Raw genomic sequence first — 18,896 nt, forward strand, 5'->3', positions numbered from 1 at the left:
CTTTATTTATTAGCTGTCAAATGACAAAGACAAAAGTTAACTGTCACATTTAACCTAAGGATTCAACATCCAACGTCTATAATATGTAAGAAAAGACTGGAAAATGTCCGTCCCAGTTTTTCAAAGTCCAAGGTGAGGTCTTTAAATGACTTGTTTCTAAAACCCAGATATTCAGTTTAATATTAAAATTAACAGAGATATCTACATATTTCAGAGGCTGACAACAACATCTTCTGCTATTTTTGCATGAAATATTACTTTAAAGATTAATCTATAGTTTGTTTGTTTTTTTCTTTTTTTACCACTTGCCCAGCAAGTGAGTTGCCAGATTTACTTGCCCTTGCTTGCCCTGGGCAAGTTGTTTATCCTTATTGTAAAGCCCTGCAGGCTACATATTTTTACAATTGGAGGAAGTAAGAATCACTTTGGCCTAAAACAACGACAAATGAAAATTACAATTTAAAAAAAAAAAATAAACGTTATTCATTTACATATAATTCTTAGTCAAAGCCACAAGGAGTCACTGGAGAGGGGCAAAAGAGCGGCAGGTTGCTGACCCCTGCAGAGGCTGCAAAACTGGCAGAGGCCACATCTCAAGCTACTGCTTGATTTGTCCATTCTGGGACGTGCAATATGTTTACGTTACATTTATGGAACGGGACCCGCGTCCTCTGTAGATAATCTGCTCATTCTAAGGTAACTAAAACTGCCATATTCGGCCAATAAAACCCTGTAAATCTTACACACTGGACTTTTAACTCAGTAATTACACATTTTGAGAGATAAATGAGAATAGGCATTTGGATTCAACAACTTCATTTGTCACATAAGATATAATGAAAAAAGATAAATAAGGGTAATATAAATACTCTGGAATATAATTATACAACAGTGTTATTAGAATTTTCCATTTAAGGAAAATTAGTGAAAATAAAATTCTGTAGTGTCCACTGTAGGGGCAACACTGTTAAAATGTCTTTGGATTGATGTTAAAGATTGTACGGGCACGTGACCACAGTGGCAGACCTCAGATCATCGCTCTGCTTCCTGGATGTGGACACCTGCTCCAAGGTTCTGAAGACGCTCACACCCCTGCACACACACACAGTGTCAGAGGAGAGTCAAAGGGATGGAGAGTGTGCCCGAGGGCAGTGACCTCGACAGAAGATAGCGTGCAACCAAAAGAGAGGAAATCACCCCGGGTGCTATGAAGTGCATGTGATCAGTTGGTCAAGCTAAAAAGAAAACAAGGAGGGGTAGGAAGCTTTCTTCAAGTCAACAGTGCTGCCCTGAGGCACCTACAGCAGATGGATGGGTTAGCCTTTCAGCTTAGCGTTTGCCCGTCCTTCAATAAATGCAATTACTGCCTACTTCAGTATAAAAGAGTCGCTGCTGGCCACGTGAGCCTTACGCATTCAGCAGAACTCCTCCTCACACAGCGCCTCCCCCACCAGCAGTGAGTGTTTGTCGGCCTCGCTGAGCACCAGGCTGTTGAGTGAGTGCTTGTCAGAGCGCAGGGAGTTGATGGAGGCACGGCTGTAGTTGACGATGCGGTCGAGCAGGCTGAGTTTGGGGGAGGGACGACGCATCTCGCCCATGCCGATGTGGACGCTGACCTCGGACAGGCTGCCCTGCCGCCTGCTGTTACCCAGTCTGGCCTCCAGCTTCTCAGCAGTGGGCTTTGTGTAACTAAACAACATGGGAAGAAAGAAAGAAATAGAGAACAATCAGAATCAGAAATACTTCATTGATCCCAGGGGAAACTGTGTTACATTACAGTTCCTTAGTTGATACTGGCCTATCACAGCTTTATTATTACCAGTAACAACTGATGACTGTTGATTCTGACTCACCTGATCAACCGGGCAAGTGAAAAAAACAAAACAAAAAAACATTAACTCTGAACTCAGGAATATGCAATAAAACAACAAAAAAATCTGAGGAATATAATCAAAAAAGGAGAAAAACAAAGCACACAGAAGAAAAGACCTCAACAAAGCTTTAAATATCTCATTACCATTTGAGTAAAAGGGACGACAAAACCACAGAGACGGACGACAGCGCCATCGCAGCAGAGCCCATCCACGGCTGCAACACCAGACCAATGGGAAGGAACACACCTGTGGATACACACAGCTCATATTAGGGCTGTTTGTGCTTGAGATCACAGCAGAGATCTTTTAAATAAACCTTTTGCAGACACCTACCAGCAGCAATAGGAATGCCAACCAGATTGTAGATGAGAGCAAAAACAAAGTTGATCCTGATCCTCTTGACCGTCTTTTTAGAGAGGTCAATGCTGCCCACCACGTCCAGGAGGTCATTCTGAAGAGATGACAAAAACAGAGGGTCATTGAAAAGGATAATTTATGATGATACTTTATGGGTAATATCTCTGCAGAACGGTTAACATTTCAGATAATAAAGCAATAGCTTTATTTAGATTTTCATACTTCAACATTTGAAAACAGTGGTAAAAGTAGAGTTACTTTTAATATGAAAGCATTTTTGGGACACTGCATACGTACAACAGTATTAAAAATTTTCAAGACTGTCATTTATTGCATATTGCTGATTTTTAGACAACTAAAATATAATGAAAATAAAATAATATTAGGAAGCACTTTACAATGCAATGAATAAATAATTACATAATAACCTCTAATAATAAATTCTAAAATGGAAAGGTATGTTTTTCTCTTCAGTTATACAATTATTACGACATAATATGACAAAATATGTATTAGACTTTTGTTATAATGGCCAACATATCATGACACTGTACTGTATACTGTGCGTATTCTGCAATACTGTGTTGCCTTTGACGTTTTCATGTTACTGAACAGCTGCAACATAAAGCAGAGATGTGAAATCATGACAGACTATTAAATATCCTCCAAGCCTAAATTCTCACCCTGATCAACACCACATCTGCCGCCTCTATGGCCACATCTGTCCCGGTCCCTATGGCGATGCCCACATCAGCCATGGCCAGGGCCGGAGAGTCGTTGACACCGTCACCCACCATGGCGACTCTCTTTCCTGCCTGCTGTAGCTGCTCCACCTTGGCCACCTTGTGGGAGGGCAGCACCTCAGCAAACACCTTCCTTATACCCACCTGTGGGAGACACCAACAGAAACACACAAACCAAAAAATGGCAGATGTCTGCAACATGGCTAAAAATATTTTTTTTTATATTTCTGAGCAATAACAAAGCAGCTTTAAAAGCAAATGAGTCAAGATACTGTACATGAATTTGGCTTTTGTTTTCTTATTTATAATATGTTTGTTAAATCTTGGTATGTGTGTTGCCTTTTTTGTTTGTTTTGGCTTGAAAATTGTAGTTTTATCATTACAAAATTGTAGCTTCACATTACTAATGCCTCTATCTAAATCTATTCTTTCCCACTGTATTAAATATGTATGAAAGCATATATTTCCACTCTCAAAATAAACTCATCAAAAAAAGTTTGGAAATTTGTGTTTGGTTGATCATATCTCCTCACTGTATTATTAGCATCACATCTAATATCATTAGAAAGCCTGTTCATGTCCCTTTACAATGATGTCCCATTTGTAAGGATCCTGCATTTGTGTGATGAGCAGCACAGCTGATTATGTGGGTGGCACCCAAGTAAACTGTGCCAAATTTCCCCACAAATGTCAAACAGACTATCTTCCTGTTGGTACTGACTGTTGTTTTGAGTTGTTTTGGGGATTGGCTGATTGAACTCTATCGGTAACAAGGAACAAACAAGACATATTGGTAACTTTACACTTTTTCTTTGACCAAACAGCCGGGAGCCTCAGTGGGGGCAGATGGAAGAACCACACACAGCCACAACAGCCTGGCACCTCCTCCTCATGCTGGTCACCTGCCTGGTCACGTGTTGCTATGGGCTGCGTTGATCACTCTGGCAAATACAGCACGCCTGAGCAGATCCCACAAGTGTTCAGCTGGGTTGAGGTCTGGGCTGTTGGCAGGTCGTTACGTTCTCTCTACTCCCACATTCTGGAGGTACTCTGTGATGAGCCTGGCTCTGTGCGGGTGAGCGTCATCATCTTGGAGGATGGGGTTAGGTGTCACATTATAAAGATATGGAATTGCCACTGGCTGCAAAGTCTCGTCTTGATATCCTGTTAGCCTTCAATGGTGACAAGCCTTGTTTTGCTAGTGATGGAGATGCTGCCATCACAGCGTGACAGTACCCCAACAAAAGCTGTAACTCAATCGGTGCAACAATCAGCATAGCGTTCTCCATGTCACACACCAACTGAACACTTGTGGGATTGGCTCAGCATGCTGTACAATCCTCACAAATTGGACATCATTGTAAAGGGAAATGAACAGGCTTTCCAATACACTCCTAATAATACAGTGGCAACAGAGATATGATCGACCAAACACAAATTTTCAAACTTTTTTTTATCATCAAACTGATAATATCCAGCAACTGAATCAAATATATTACACAAATAATTGATCTTTGTCGTATCACGTAGCTTTATATCCACTCTGTCCATACCTGAGCAGCAATGGCCCGTGCCGTCTTGCTGTTGTCGCCGGTCATCAGCACAACTTCAAGACCCATGTTGGTCAGAGTGTGGACTGCAAGCTCAGCCTCTGGTTTCACCGTGTCTGCGATGGCGATCATCGCACACAGCTGATCTATGAACAAATTTAAAATGTGTGATAAAAAGATTACATTTATTTTCTCTACACAAGTTTCAGATGAGAACATAACTCTTAAACCCTATTTACATTGGAGTAGTTCTACCGGGGGAACTCTAGCAATTTGTAATAATTGTGGAGGCTGTCTGTGATCTTAATCCAGTGTGAATCTGCCATATCTGTCATTCGTAAAGTACCAATTCCACTGCAAATTACCCTCCATATTTCAGCAAACACAGAGTCCTGTGATAATATTAGTCCGGTGTGTATCTGTAGCTCTTTTATTTAGGGTTGTGATGTTTTTAATAACATTTGTTTTCTGCTGTCAGACAAGTGAGCAAGTATGAAATTTGATTGCGCCCCCTTGTATGTTGAACAGCAGCCAACAGCTGTGAGATCAGCTATACTGACATTTAAAATAAGCGATTATGATGAAAGAGAAGGTTAGTTGTAAAAGTGTTTTTGTAACATATGCAGTAAATGTGGCTGCTGAGAACACATGCTCTGCTTCTGAAATGATGATGTTATGCAGAGCTGTGACAGCATATTCATGGGATGATGTCAGCAAATTTGAGTGAAATACAGTTTGCATATTCTGTGCAAATGCGCCATTTGAAACACAGGTTTGGGTTGTAATTTGCAATTTTTCCCCCCGGCTTTGTGCAGTCAGTCAGGAAATGCAGGTAAGGAGATAAAAGATTAAATCTCATGTTGAACAGTACTACTCACTGTCTATAGCTACCAGGACAGCAGTGCGTCCTCTGCGCTCATGGTCCGTCATGGCCTCATCGATATCTGGTTTGATCTGCAGGCAGTTCCTCCTCATCCACTCTCTGTTGCCAATCAGGACGACGTAGGTGGCTGTCTGGACGAGGCCTACACACAGAGATCAGCTGAGGTTAGACAACAGCAACAAAACACAAAGGTGAATGACATTTACTGCAACTGTATTATTAAGTATATTATAATTGAAGGACAAAATAAACATGTATCAATATTTCTGTTTAATACATGACTACAGGAAAATGTTTCCTAACATACTTAGTGGCTGTGGGTCCATGATGAGTGGATGAGAGCTGGTGGACATCCGGGTGTCACTGATCTGGACGAGAACACTGTTGCGCTGATTGTTATCTTCACTGTCGCTGTCCACCTGTTTCAGCAGCGTCTCGGTGTTGCTGACCTGACATCGGATGCCGCAGCCCGGAACCGCCTGAAAGTCTGTGCATGTGCCGAGAGACTCTGTGCCGAGCTCCTGCAGAGAATAACAGTGGCAGATGTTTAATATAACAGTTTATGAATCTAGATCAGATGGTGGACTAGTGATCTGATACATGTGGGGGTTAAAGTTGAGGCAGCAGACCAACCTGTTTGCAGTACTTGGTGATAGCTGCTCCCAGCGGGTGTTCACTGTTGTTCTCAGCTGTACCCACAATGGCCAAAAGGCGGGAACGAGGCATCTTGTTCCCCTCCACAACAATTTTGACTTGGATAACTTTCGGAGCACCATAGGTGATGGTTCCGGTCTTGTCAAACACCACCGACTGGACCTACCCATACAAGAACATATGATAAAAATACTATCAGACTGAATTTTAAATGTTTTATGCTATTTAATATCAAGACTAATGTGGTTGTGTAACCGAAGAAACCAGAACCATTTCATAATGTGTTCAAATTGACAGTTGGTCTGTTACATAATTGGCTGACTTCATAGGGGTGTCAAAATATCATCATCAACACACCTTATGCGCCATCTCGAGTGGCTCTCCCCCCTTGATCAGGATGCCATTCTGGGCTCCAACCCCTGTGCCCACCATGACAGCTGTCGGGGTTGCCAGGCCAAGGGAACAGGGACAGGCGATGCACAAGACTGTTATGGAGGCCTGGAAGGCGAAGCGAATCACTGCCTCGGCTCTAGAAATGCTTTTGTCGTAACCCTGCAGAGAAGAAATGTGGTTCTTAGCTTTTCTTTTAAATTAATTTCAATCACTCTTCACATTACTGATCAAAGTACAATTAAATAGTAATAAGTAATGCTTATTAATAATAGCTTGGTACAGTCACATATCAAGATCGCAAAAAAGACTTACAGGAAAGTACTTCTCCACTAGTGAGAAGTCTAAGAACCCAATGATGATCCAGGCGATCAGTGTAACAACAGATATGCCAACAATGAAGGGTACAAAGTAGCCACTGATTTTATCTGCATACTGCTGAATGGGAGCCTAAAAAAAAAAAGAAAATGTCAGAAATTAAACACCTGAGCAATTAACATCAACGCAGTTAAACACAGAGCAGGTCTCAAACCACTTAAATCACCTTTGAGGTCTGAGCCTCCTCCACCAGTTTGACTATCTGAGACAGCGTGGTGTCCATGCCGACATGTGTAGCACTGACGAGCAGAGAACCATTCTGGTTAATGGAGCCTGCGATCACAGTGCTCCCGGGCTTCTTCGTCACTGGCATGGCCTCACCTGCAGTCACAAAGCAACAGCTGGTCAGCAGCAGAAATCAAGAGCAGGTCATCTGTAGCAAATTAATAACCAGAGACTGTCAATTGATATTTTCATATTCTAAAATTATTCTCTGAGTGAATACTGATAACAATAACGTGACGAATTCAAGCTCATAAAAGTTGTGGTTAACTGCCAACATGGCACCAGTAGACAAAAACGACATAGGAAACTGAAGATTTCAGTAATGAAGAATGTTATGTGGAATGCAATGATAGAAAGCATGCTTGCATGAAATTAGAGCACAGAATTTATTTTGAGTATTCATAACTACGTACAAAGCAAAAAATGTTGGGCAGAGAAGGTGGTACCTTAAAATTTAAATCAAAACAAAGCAGTATTTGCACCAGTCTTAAAAGTATGTGAATATCAGTTTGTGGGATGATGTTGTGGAATGGACTGGAGGAAGAAATCAAACAAAGTAAAAATATCAGACATTTTAAAAAGATGCGTAAAGAAAGAAATGTAAAGCATATTAAAGGGGATATTGTTATTGTTTTTCTTTTTCATAGTCTTGATTCGAGAGTGTTTTTAATTAGGTATGAAGAGGCACAACACTCGTTTAGTTGTGGAGATGTACGCCAGTGTGCTATTGCTGACGAAAAATTGAGACAAAAAAACCCACGTTTGATTGGGGTGAGCAAATTTTAATATTTTTTAAAAAATAATTTATTGATTTTTAATGTCACCAGTGATTGATTAAGGAAGTTGCTTACAATCTGCAACCCTACCTCTTTCATTAACAAATAGCTCATGTGGTTTCAAATGTTAAAACAGTTAAAAGAACAATCATAACAGAAGTGTGTGTGCAAAACAGCAATGCAATCTCTTACTATTACTACTACTACTACTACTACTACTACTTAAAGTTTAGCATACAACACTGAGCTCTAATTCAGCACTAGTAGGTGACCAACCTGTGATAAGAGACTCGTCGGCCATGGAGTGTCCCTCGATGACCCTGCCATCTACTGGAAACTTTCCACCAGGAACAACCTTCACCACATCACCCCTCTGCACCAGCTCAACATCCACCTGCTCCTCACTGGAACATACAAAGATACAAAACCATGTACATGTTGAAAATAATACAGTGCAGATACGATGCAAAACTACTGCCACACCATTGCTCTAATTATTTAATTCAAAAGAACAAATAATTATTCACAACATTATTAAGCTGGGTTTCTCTCAGCAGGATTTCTGACAAAAATATTTGTCCTGTTCTTACTATGGAAAGTCACTCACAGCTTGTTTATACAGTCTTTGTTATTCCATTGTAGATCTATCTACTGACATTTTCATGGCAAACATTCAGATATGCTGTAATCTAAAACCAACTAAAGATAAGAAAGGTAACAAAACGAGTGAAGAGAAAAACAAATACCTGAGAATAGACTTGTCACTGCCGAGAGTGACCACTGTGGCCTCAGTTGCTTGGAGTGACATCAGCTTGGACAGAGCCTCAGACGTCTTGCTCTGTATGGAAGAAACAGCGGCACAAAACAATTTCCAAGTGGTTAATAAATTCAATTTAGGTCCTTCATTTCAACATTTCCAAAAATGGACATTAAATATCATAGATTTAAATAATGATCTAAACCTTAGCTATCTGTTCCAGCCAGCGTCCCAGTGAGATGAAAACGAAGAGCATCGGTGGTGTGTCGAAGAAGGTGATGGGGTTGACTTTTGCCCTCTCCGCCATGGCCACTATTAGGACGACCAGTGAGTAGGTGAAGGCGATGGTGGTAGCCAGAACTATTAGCACATCCATGTTGGCAGATCGGTGTTTGACTGCTTTGTAGGCTTGAATGTAGAAATAGCGACCTCCAATAAACTAAAGAGAGGAAAAAACAGAAAAGCTTGTATTCACTAAACCACAAACATTTCATACAGACTCCCTCCCCTCTCACGAATGAGTGCCTCCTTCTTTTAAATGTGTGTGTGCTGCTGAAATTTTCATATCATGTCTCCTGGAAGTGCAGTTAATCCTTTGATTTACCTGAACAGGCACACAGAAGAGGAAGGAGAGGAGGTTCATGATGGAAAGGCCCGGCATCAGCTGTCTCTCCAGGAACATGGTGGAGTGGTATTGGTTGCGGTCCTCCACTGTGGCGTTGTGACGATGTGAAGCGTTCATGTGGTGGTCCATGATAATCATGTAGATCATCATGCCCATCACAGGCACACAGAAAATCAAGCTCACTAGGAAAGATTTCTTCCACCTTTGAGAGCAGAAACAGATGTGTCTTAGAAACAGACTTTAGGTTTTAAAACCAAAGTACATGGAGATTCTTCATCACTTCATCAAACAGAGACAGAGTGTAAGTTCTGCCAACACCTGATGGGAAAAAACTGCATCAGTCTCCATTGAATTTGTATTGCGTAAAGGTGCCTTCTCATCATTTTTGTCTGCTTGTAAACAACAGAAAAGTGCCTAAAAGCTGCCGTGTGGTGGGATTAACTACCAACAGGGTATAAGTTGCTGGACTGAAAAACTGAGCCTTCGTGAGGACAAAAGCAGATACAGACATTAACATGTGAGGCATCAGCAGGAAGAATGGGAAAACTGTTGGAACCTGATAGTGTGCCCCTGTTACAGTTACTTATTTATCCGGACAAACTGTAGAGGCTGAAGCTAACTAACTTTTAAAAGACCTGCTTTTGATCTATGCTGAGTTTTGTGATCACCTGGAATCACATGGTGATTCTATCAAATAGTTGTAAATATTTAAGTATTTAACATCTGGTTATTCAGTGAAATAATTTCTCACAGAAAATCAAGGTAAGGCGAACAAACACAGAGACAAAAACAATAATGAGTTTGTTAATATAAAAAAAAATCCTAAAATAACATGACTCATTGAAATCAGTTATAAAAAAAATGACAGTTCCCACATTTACATGTATTTGTTCACGGGGCAGTCTTGATCGGTCAGATATGGCGCTGAAGTTGACAGACTTCAGTTGAGAAATTGGCCAAAGCGGTCAATGGCATCTATGTATTTATGTCTGTATGTTGGCTCACTGGACAGGCTCTGCTTCATTAAATAGAACAGAAGCTCTTCTATTTCAAATCAATATGGCTGCCGTATTGTGGCACAAATTGTTTTCTCCTACAGTGAGCATGGTATGCAGAGCATGACGCATTGTGCTTTTATCAATGTACAAATTCAGAACATACTGGACTCACATTCTTACATACACATTTCTGCCAGTAAACTCACTTATAAAGTATTTTAACAAATTAAGAAAAAAAAAATTACAATGATGCCCCACGATGTCTATTTTCATCCTATTCCTCATATCTATACACTTTTTCAGTTTCAAAATATTTTGTCTTTATATTCCATAGCCTTAAACAAGGCTTCATTTGCATTTTCACTGGCCCTACAGGATTTAAGTAATGTTTATAGGGAGCATTTCCACCTCTGTACAAGCATTTTTAGCAACTGCTGGACCTAAAAGCAGAACTTCATTCTGAGAAAAAGTGACAGAAACTGCTGAGTCATCATTCAAAACAACCAAACAAACAACCAAAAAAAAAAACTGGTGGTACAACGGCCTCAAGCTATATCTGACAACACACCTGCCACTTGAACAAAGTCAGTTTGAGTGACATTCAAATTGATCAATACATAAATAGAGCTCTTGCTGCTTACTGTCGTATCTCCTTGCTGTGGTCCAGGTGACTGGCAGTGCGGTCTCTCTTTACTAAGGATGCTTCAAACCCCAAGTTCTACAAATAATAGTCAAAATACAGATCAAATTTCATACACTTCACATGGAAAAAATGTCACAAATTCTCTGGTTTGCATGAACAACAAGCAAAATAACTGAACAAATGTATAAATAACAGACAGGAATAATACCTCGATCAGCTTGATGATGTCTCGCGGCCCTATAATTTCCGAGTCGTACTTAATGTGTGCTTTGTTGGTTGCCAAGGCAACAGAGGCATATATAATCCCCTTTTCTCTCATGAGGCTGGATTCGATTTTGTGAACACAAGAGGCACACGTCATTCCCCTGACCTGAAAGAAGGTGAAGAGGAGCAGTCAAGTAGAGAAAGGAACAAAAATATATTAAAGAGGGTTTGAAGTGAGGAATAGACATGATTCATTTCATCTACTGAAAAGCAGGTCTCATGCTTTGGACATTTTCTTAAACCAGTGATAGTAACGTTTATAAATGTATTTCATATTGTGGAAATAAATAACTGTGTGCTGTATCAAGCAGACAAGAAACATCCGACAAACATCATGTCAATAGAACCATGCAATGACTCACCACTAGTTCAAGGTTTCCATCTGAACCTTCATAGTTCTCCATGACGGAGGCGGTGAAGCCCAGCTCTTTCACATACTCTGCTATCTTCACAGGGTCGATGAGCTCAGGATTGTAACGCACCTCCGCTTTACTTGCCATTAGTGCTACCAGAACTGAGTAGATACCTGCACAACAGTAAAGATTTTCTCTTTAGCTCCTAGTCAAAGCAATAACATATGATTAATCCTCAGTAAATTAAAATGTAAAAGAGATAGTTTGGATTATTTGAAGTGGGGTTGTATGAGATACTTATTGATTGTTAGGTCTGTTACTTAGAGTAATTAGCTGTTGGCACGCCCCCAGTTTGGAGAAGTTGAGAGGAGTACCAGCACAAAAGCCAGGCAGGCTCAGCAACAAAATGTATTTTAGCCACTTACAAAAAAAAAAGGTCCACCTAAAAAAAAAAATGAATGCGTGTTAAAGTGTATATTATATTTAGAATATTTTCCTTTACCTTGCTGTCAGACAGCCTTTTACAACAGTGGACCACTTTTAATATAAGACAAATATCGCTCTCTCCCTAGCAACCAGACTCCTTACAAAAAAAACGTGATGTTACCTCACAGAACATGTGAGGGTTGCTGGCCTACCACTGCCTCAATCTGTTCGTTTGTGTAACTAACAGATCGAAACAGTGGTAGACCAGAAAATCCTGTGTTTTGCAGTCCAGTTGGTTTGGAGAGAACGATGGCATGGAAAAATGGTGAAAATATTTTAAATGGAGCATAAACTTCAACTGATAATGATTTTTTTATGTGGACCTTTTTTAAGTGGCTAAAATACGTTTTATTGCTGACCATATCCACAGCAGTACATTGCTTAGCTTCCATGCAGGTACTCCTCTCTGCTCCTCCAAACTGGGGGCGTGCCTACTGCTGCCCACTGTACGGAATACACTGACAAGTGATAAAGACCACATAAAGTATTCATACAATGTGTATGTGCTTTTACAGACCTGTTTCATTCTTCAGGTTTCGCTCAATATTTGCCACGCAGGAAGCACAGGTCATCCCCCCAATATGGATGTAGCATTTAGCGTGTGTGTCTCCGTTGCGTCCCTGGGGGGTTTCTGTGTGTAGGTCACTGTCCAGTTCTTTATCTTTCACAGGTACAAGACTTGAAGACTTGGAGAGACTGTGATCTGGTTCAGGCAGCAGAGAATTGGTCTCTGTGAACAACAAATTATAATAATGATTTTTAAAAAGGAAACAAAACGTGTAATGATGTCTTAACCTCACAGCTCAAGAAACCCAACTTGCTGAGGAGCATCAAGAGACAACAAAGTTAAAAGGGAAAATTCTGCACTTTTCATGTGGCTGTCCAGTCAGTGTTGATGGTAAATGTAGTCAACTGAAGTTAGAAATTCCTGTGTGTGCTATGTTGACTGAGAAAGCTGAATTCTTCTGCAGAAAACTATTCTGTTCTTGCTGTTTCAACTTCTGATTTCTGGCCTCTGGGTAGTCAGGGGCCATCTAGATGAGTATTTCTGTCACCCAAAGGTATGTTTTAGCCAACAAAGTAATATCCATGGGCTAGAATGGTGATAACACAGCAACATGAGTCTGAGAGTCACAAGCTTTACTGCAACGCACCCTGAAATTCAGTTTTCACACACGGAGGAATTTACTGCTTCAACTGACTGCATTTACCAGCAACACAGATTGGACATCTTTTTCCACCACTGAAAATTCGCTGACTCAACAACCCTAACATCTATCCTCTCACCAGGTAGGAATGCATCAAAGCCCATGTCCTCTATGGCCTCCCTCAGCTCCTCTGCTGTGGTCAGGAGGGGATCATACTCAAAGACCCCCTGGTGATTAGCCAGAGAGACCTGGGCTGACATCACGCCCTTCCTCTGAGAGATCATGCCCTCGATGGACTGAACACAGGAGTTGCACGTCATGCCCTCGATGTGAATATTAACTACAGATGCCAGAGGCTGCGTAAAACAAGGCTGTGAGACAGCAGGTTTGGGGTGAGCTGCTCCTGCAGGCCGAGACGTAGGCGTGGGCGATGTGGATACAGTACTGAGAGGACCAGAGGAGTCCCAGGGTTGAGTCTTGAAGTTTCCTGGTGGGAGCGCCTCAATTGCCTGCTGCAACTGAGCCACTGTGACCTTTAGAGGATCATAGCAGATGGAGGCCTTCTCCTCCTCCAGAGAGACCTCCACAGAGGAGACACCAGGCAGCTGAGAGATATTGTCTTGGATATTGACCACACATGAACGGCAGTGCATGCCTTTCACCCTGAGCATGATGAGTGTTGTGTCTATGAAGATTTCTGTCTCCTCTGATGATGGCGAAGAAACAGTTGGTTTTTGAGAGTCAACAAAGCGTTCGATTTCACTGGGCGACAGCTGGAGAGGGCGTGGCTTGGACTTGACAAACGCCTTGAAGCCGGCCACAGCAATCTGGTCAATGATGGTTTGGACAGTGATGAGGTAAGGCAGGTACACGATTGTAGCTTCCTGAGTCTCTAAAACAACTGTGGAGCATAAGAACATGGCAAAGTTAAAAATGCAAACAAAAGGCATAGAGGAATCTAAAAGAAAGCAAATATCTCACCAGAACAGGAAGTGACTGTGCATGAAAAAATGAAGAAGTCAGTCAGTTTGCAGTGTACATGTGGGGACATTTCAGTCCCCAGACGTATCAGCAGAGTGAGTGCTCATTGCTTTCACTTGGCTCTCTGGAATAAATCATTCCACTACATCAAGTGGTCCTGTCTGCTTGGTGTGACGGGTACAGGCAGTGAACCCAGACCCAGGGTGAGTGAGTGAAGCCTTGATTATACTCCCAAAATTTCAGTTGTGAAATCTACAAATACGTTCTAACGATTTAATCATTATTGATTTTTATTTGGTACCTTGTGTGAAGCGCTTTATATGTTGAAATTCAAAAAGCGCTCTAAAATTATAGATAATGACTATTATTATTATAAAACTGTCATGAGAATAAAATATCTGCTTGGAAAAGTTAAATTCCTTTAGGAATAATGTATCTAGACATACTGCATGCAGCTGACAATCTGTACTCAGCAAACATAATCCCATCTGTCTACATGTCACTCCTCATAACAATACCAGTAAAAGGATTTCATGAGTCACAGTCAAATCCCACTGAGCAATCTGTCAGGGGTGAAGATACATGGTCTGACATACATAATGACATGACATTTGTTATCTATAAGATGTGCAGCAACTCTGTTACAACATCACTTCTAGCTCAGACAGTAAGGTAATACATAACTAAAAGCATGTGAACATGTCAAGTACATCACCTTTGATCTTTTCAATCCCTTTCAATTTTCCAATCTTCCCTTCAATGGTGGTGGTGCATGAGTGACAGGTCATTCCTTCAATGCGTAACTTCAAGAGTGACACTCCGCCTCCTGTGGTGTGAGATGGGGACAGGGTTGGGCCTTTCTGCATGGGGCTGCTGGGCATGGGGATCTCCTTAGGTGTTAAACTGGCCACCACCTCACTCAGCTGCTGCAAAGAAGTCAGGGAGGGGACAAAGGTGACAGTGAGACCCATCTGGGATGGGCTCTCTCTGACATCCGTCACTCCCTGAATCTGGGATAGCTTCTCCAAAGCTTCCTGTTGGGCTGCAGGTGTCAGGCCTGGGGTGGGGATCTGCTGGGTTTCTGTAGAGACGGGTGTGGCTGTGCTTGACTCTGATGGACTTGAGTCAAAGCCCATGTCCTCGATGGCCTCTGACAGAGACTCTGGGCTCTGTTGGCTGTGGTCAAATATGACAGTGGCATTCTTCTGCTCTAAAGACACCTACAAAATAGAAGTCAAGATTCAGGATAAATACATAAATAAATATAACAGAGAGTATGTTCAACATACTCAACACATGTGAAACAAACAGCCTAATATAAATCAGTTCAGCTATCACTAGGTCCATTTTACTATACTAGTAATTAGGCTAATAACTCTAGGTGCCACAAGTAGCTTTCCTTCCTCAGATTAATAACAGTATTATGTAGACTTCTCTGCTAAAACTGTAGAAAGTGCATGATGCATAATAAACTAATCATTAGACTGATACTGGATTTTTGGGAGCAATACAGATTTTAGGGAGTAAAAAAAATCAGTTATCTTTATTCAATTATTTTATCTTTATTTATACATGTATAAAAGATCCAAAGGCACTGGACACTGAAAGAGTAAATGTCAATGGTATTTTTGACAAATATAAATAACTATAATAAAAAACACACAAACAGAACAACTTAAATCAAGAAAAAAAGGATCAAAACACACATAAAACTACACCATATGATATCATGTATCATGATTATGGTGACCAAAATTATCATGTTCATCATTATTATCATGGTTTTATAATAAAATTTGATACTGTAATGCTGATTATCTGGAATTTTATCGCAGTTAATAGTTAACCACAAACTGATTATCATTTCATCCCTAGAATGCTCATTTCAAAAAATTTAAACTGGAGTCATCAGTTTTATTGATTTCACTTAGATACCGATCAAAGAAAATTCTTGCTGTGTGTGACAAAGCTCATTCATTCTATTTCCACTTAATGACATTTTTACAGCCATACTGTGAATCTGTCTTGTCTCAATAACTTAATAAAAAAGAAGTAAAATGAGTCTGTGGCCTTGGTGAGCTCACAGCATATTCTTTCAGCATGTTGACCCTTAGCTCTTCCTCTTCAGCAAGGAGGAAACATGTGACATAGTGAAGGGATCACTTGACTGAGCCATAAGTTACAAAGCACAGTGGGGGTTTAGTAGTAAATGAGTGTTCCTTGGATTAACCTTTTTTCCTGAGAATGAGAGACTGGGAAGGGCCAGGAATGAGACAATGCTGTACAAAGAAAAATCAATTAACTCTTCTGAGATCACATCTATATACATTATCTTAAAATGACCCAGAACTTAAATTCCCGTAAGACTGAAATGACATTTCCTGTGGGTACAGGCCACATATCGACCTGCTGTCACAGTCCTGCAAAGGGCAGAGCTCTGTCTCCAACATAATATTACATTATCTTCCCATTTAACTTCACCCTGAGGGATAAACACACAATAAACAAAACAGCAGACCACCACTATTGCCATTTAGCTATCTCTCATGGCTACACTGATGTTACACGGTTGTCAATCAGACCAGCTAGTCCTGAGGGGGTGAAACTGTGAGATTAATCAAATTGTGTTACCCTAAAATGGGCAGGAAACTTTTGTTAATAATGTAAACATGTCTGCTTCTTCTAATACTCTTTTAAAACACTAATTGCATTGTTACAGTGTGGTAGTCATTTCAGATCCTTTATTTAAACAGTGTCATGCAAGAAATTTTAAGAGTGCATATTATGACACTGCATGTAGGCTATAAATTGATCCTATATATTTGCTAAACTGTATTTACCTTTATATGTATCACTCCCGGTAGAGACCCAATGCGCTGCTCTATGGACTGTACACAGGAGCCACAAGTCATACCGCTCACTCCAAGAGAAACTGAACACACGTTGGCTTTCTGCATCATGATTTCTTATTCTAAAACAAAACAAGAAGGACAAAATATATTGTTTAACATACAAGGCAAAGCTCCAGCTTTAAAACAAGAACAAATAGGGAAAGCATTACAACACCAAAAAAAGAAAACAACAGCAAAAAATATAACAGGCTACTAAAAATACATTTTGGCATTCATGTCTTGGGGAAAAAAAACAATGGGACCTAATAGTTATGTGAAGAAAAAAATAGTTTAACAAAAAATATAAGCAGCTTTATACACTGCTTTTACAACTATAAGCCTTGAAGGTAAAACAAGATATGTCAACACTTCAGAAAACTATTTACTGTAAAGTAAACAGGACACAAAGAAACAAAGGAGACATATTGGAGCAGCACCAGTACTGTCAGATTAGACCGATTTATATAACCGTTATTTCCACTTTTTCACTTCAGGAGGAAATGGAAACAAAACAATGTTTCTCAATACAAGAATGTAAAAAATGTAAAATCCACAGAGGAAGGCTATAATTTATGTGGGTGGAGTAGTTTAGTTATCAAACCATTGTTGTCAAGCGGGTTAAAGACTGAGAACATTATGTCACTACCGTCAAAAATACAATCACCTCCATTGCAGTGATGCACTGACAGACAATTTCAGGAAGAATAAAAGTCATGTAGCATTTCTGTCCTGCACGATCATGTCAATTTGCTATCAACTAAATGTTTAGCTGAAATATGTCAAAATGTCGACTCTTCTTGAGTTTTGAAAAAAAAAACAAAAAAAAACCTGTCACACCATTACAAAGTCATTTTAGTTCTCTATTTTGTTCATACATGGATTATAGCTCTACAGCAATAAAAAAAAAACAGCTCTTTCTGATTGATGCAATTCATTAACTATGAACATTACAAAATTAAGTCAATATATGTTTTGGCGCACCCTTAGAGTGAGGCAACTGCTCACTGTATGTAATTACACTCTTATTTAGGTTACATAAAGTCTGTATCGTTGTTTTTGTGAGTTTTGGTGTCAGTGACTTTGCGAATACGATGCTCATAGTCTTGCATTTCATTTAGCTGACTAAAGTTACGGCAGCTAACAGTAAGCTACCTTGACTAAGCTAACATAAAAAGTTAATTCTACTTAACGAAACATTAGCTGTCGCCTGCCAAGCTTGTTACTAAACTCACAAAACAATGTGCAATCTATTTGAAGTCAGCTGAAGTGTGAAAATACAAGTGAAAATGCATATTTTTGTTGACCTTTTAAACAAAATGTGCCGTCCCTTAAATCACAGCTAAAGTTTGTTTAAACATGACAAGAAATGCACAACCCTTACCTTATTCAAAGGGAAGTAATTAGTTAGCTACAGGCTACTGTCGCTGGCTGTCAGGCTAAACTGAGCTAGCAAGCTAGCTAGCTCCTTCTCTTCACCCTACGTTACAAGTTATGAAACGGACACGTCGTGGCATCGTGTTGCCTGTGAGGAATAACGAAGGGTGCTGAAGTATTACTTTTTTTCTCCTGATATCACACAATCCAGCTCCGTGAAACTGTTTTTGTTTCTCCTTCTCATGCCGACGTGACTGACGGCTCAACACGGCTGCGTCAGCGGTAAGGGGCGGAGCTGCGTAACAGAACGCCATAGCAACGGTCTTGGGTAAATTTGTCCTGAGATAATTTCTCAGGCTGCTCTTACCCCCTATGCAGCGTACTATTTCTCCTATCGTAGTTATTCATTATACGAACTGTGTGAAAGCTATATTAGATTCGAATTTAGATTAGTTCTAATTTTTGGTGAGTTTACAGCAATAGATATCTCAAGGAAACCGATTGAGATGAAGTGCGTGCCTAATAGGCAAGACTCAGGGTACAAAA

General features: G+C 40.3%; 1 protein-coding gene across 1 annotated transcript; it reads right to left on the reverse strand.

Annotated features, from left to right (window-relative positions):
- Nucleotides 1-466: 466 nt before the first annotated feature.
- On the reverse strand, nucleotides 467-18,624 carry atp7a (ATPase copper transporting alpha). Its single transcript, XM_084719333.1, has 23 exons — nucleotides 18,358-18,624; nucleotides 16,926-17,056; nucleotides 14,801-15,305; nucleotides 13,244-14,005; nucleotides 12,474-12,686; nucleotides 11,480-11,643; nucleotides 11,062-11,223; nucleotides 10,852-10,928; nucleotides 9,192-9,414; nucleotides 8,793-9,026; nucleotides 8,577-8,668; nucleotides 8,107-8,234; nucleotides 6,996-7,150; nucleotides 6,767-6,901; nucleotides 6,419-6,613; nucleotides 6,041-6,223; nucleotides 5,715-5,928; nucleotides 5,403-5,549; nucleotides 4,528-4,670; nucleotides 2,915-3,118; nucleotides 2,208-2,325; nucleotides 2,018-2,120; nucleotides 467-1,689 (listed from the first exon to the last, which is right to left on the reverse strand). The coding sequence occupies exons 2-23, from the start codon at nucleotides 17,043-17,045 to the stop codon at nucleotides 1,416-1,418; spliced, it is 4,551 nt and encodes a 1,516-aa protein (XP_084575459.1). The 5' UTR covers nucleotides 17,046-17,056; nucleotides 18,358-18,624; the 3' UTR covers nucleotides 467-1,415.
- Between the last annotated feature and the right edge of the window lie 272 nt (nucleotides 18,625-18,896).

The sequence above is a fragment of the Lutjanus erythropterus genome, chromosome 5, assembly GCF_056507025.1.
Source record: "Lutjanus erythropterus isolate fLutEry1 chromosome 5, fLutEry1.hap2, whole genome shotgun sequence".
NCBI classification, from domain to species: domain Eukaryota; kingdom Metazoa; phylum Chordata; class Actinopteri; order Lutjaniformes; family Lutjanidae; genus Lutjanus; species Lutjanus erythropterus.

What these genes read in the sequence shown, in the direction of transcription:
- atp7a (XM_084719333.1), bottom strand. Translation starts at nt 17,045, where the DNA reads ATGATGCAGAAAGCCAACGTGTGTTCAGTTTCTCTTGGAGTGAGCGGT. An exon ending in CACTCGAGATGGCGCATAAG is followed by an intron (nt 6,224 to 6,418) that starts GTGTGTTGATGA and finishes TTGTATGGGTAG; the next exon opens with GTCCAGTCGGTGGTGTTTGA. An exon ending in CATGGACCCACAGCCACTAA is followed by an intron (nt 5,550 to 5,714) that starts GTATGTTAGGAA and finishes CTCTGTGTGTAG; the next exon opens with GCCTCGTCCAGACAGCCACC.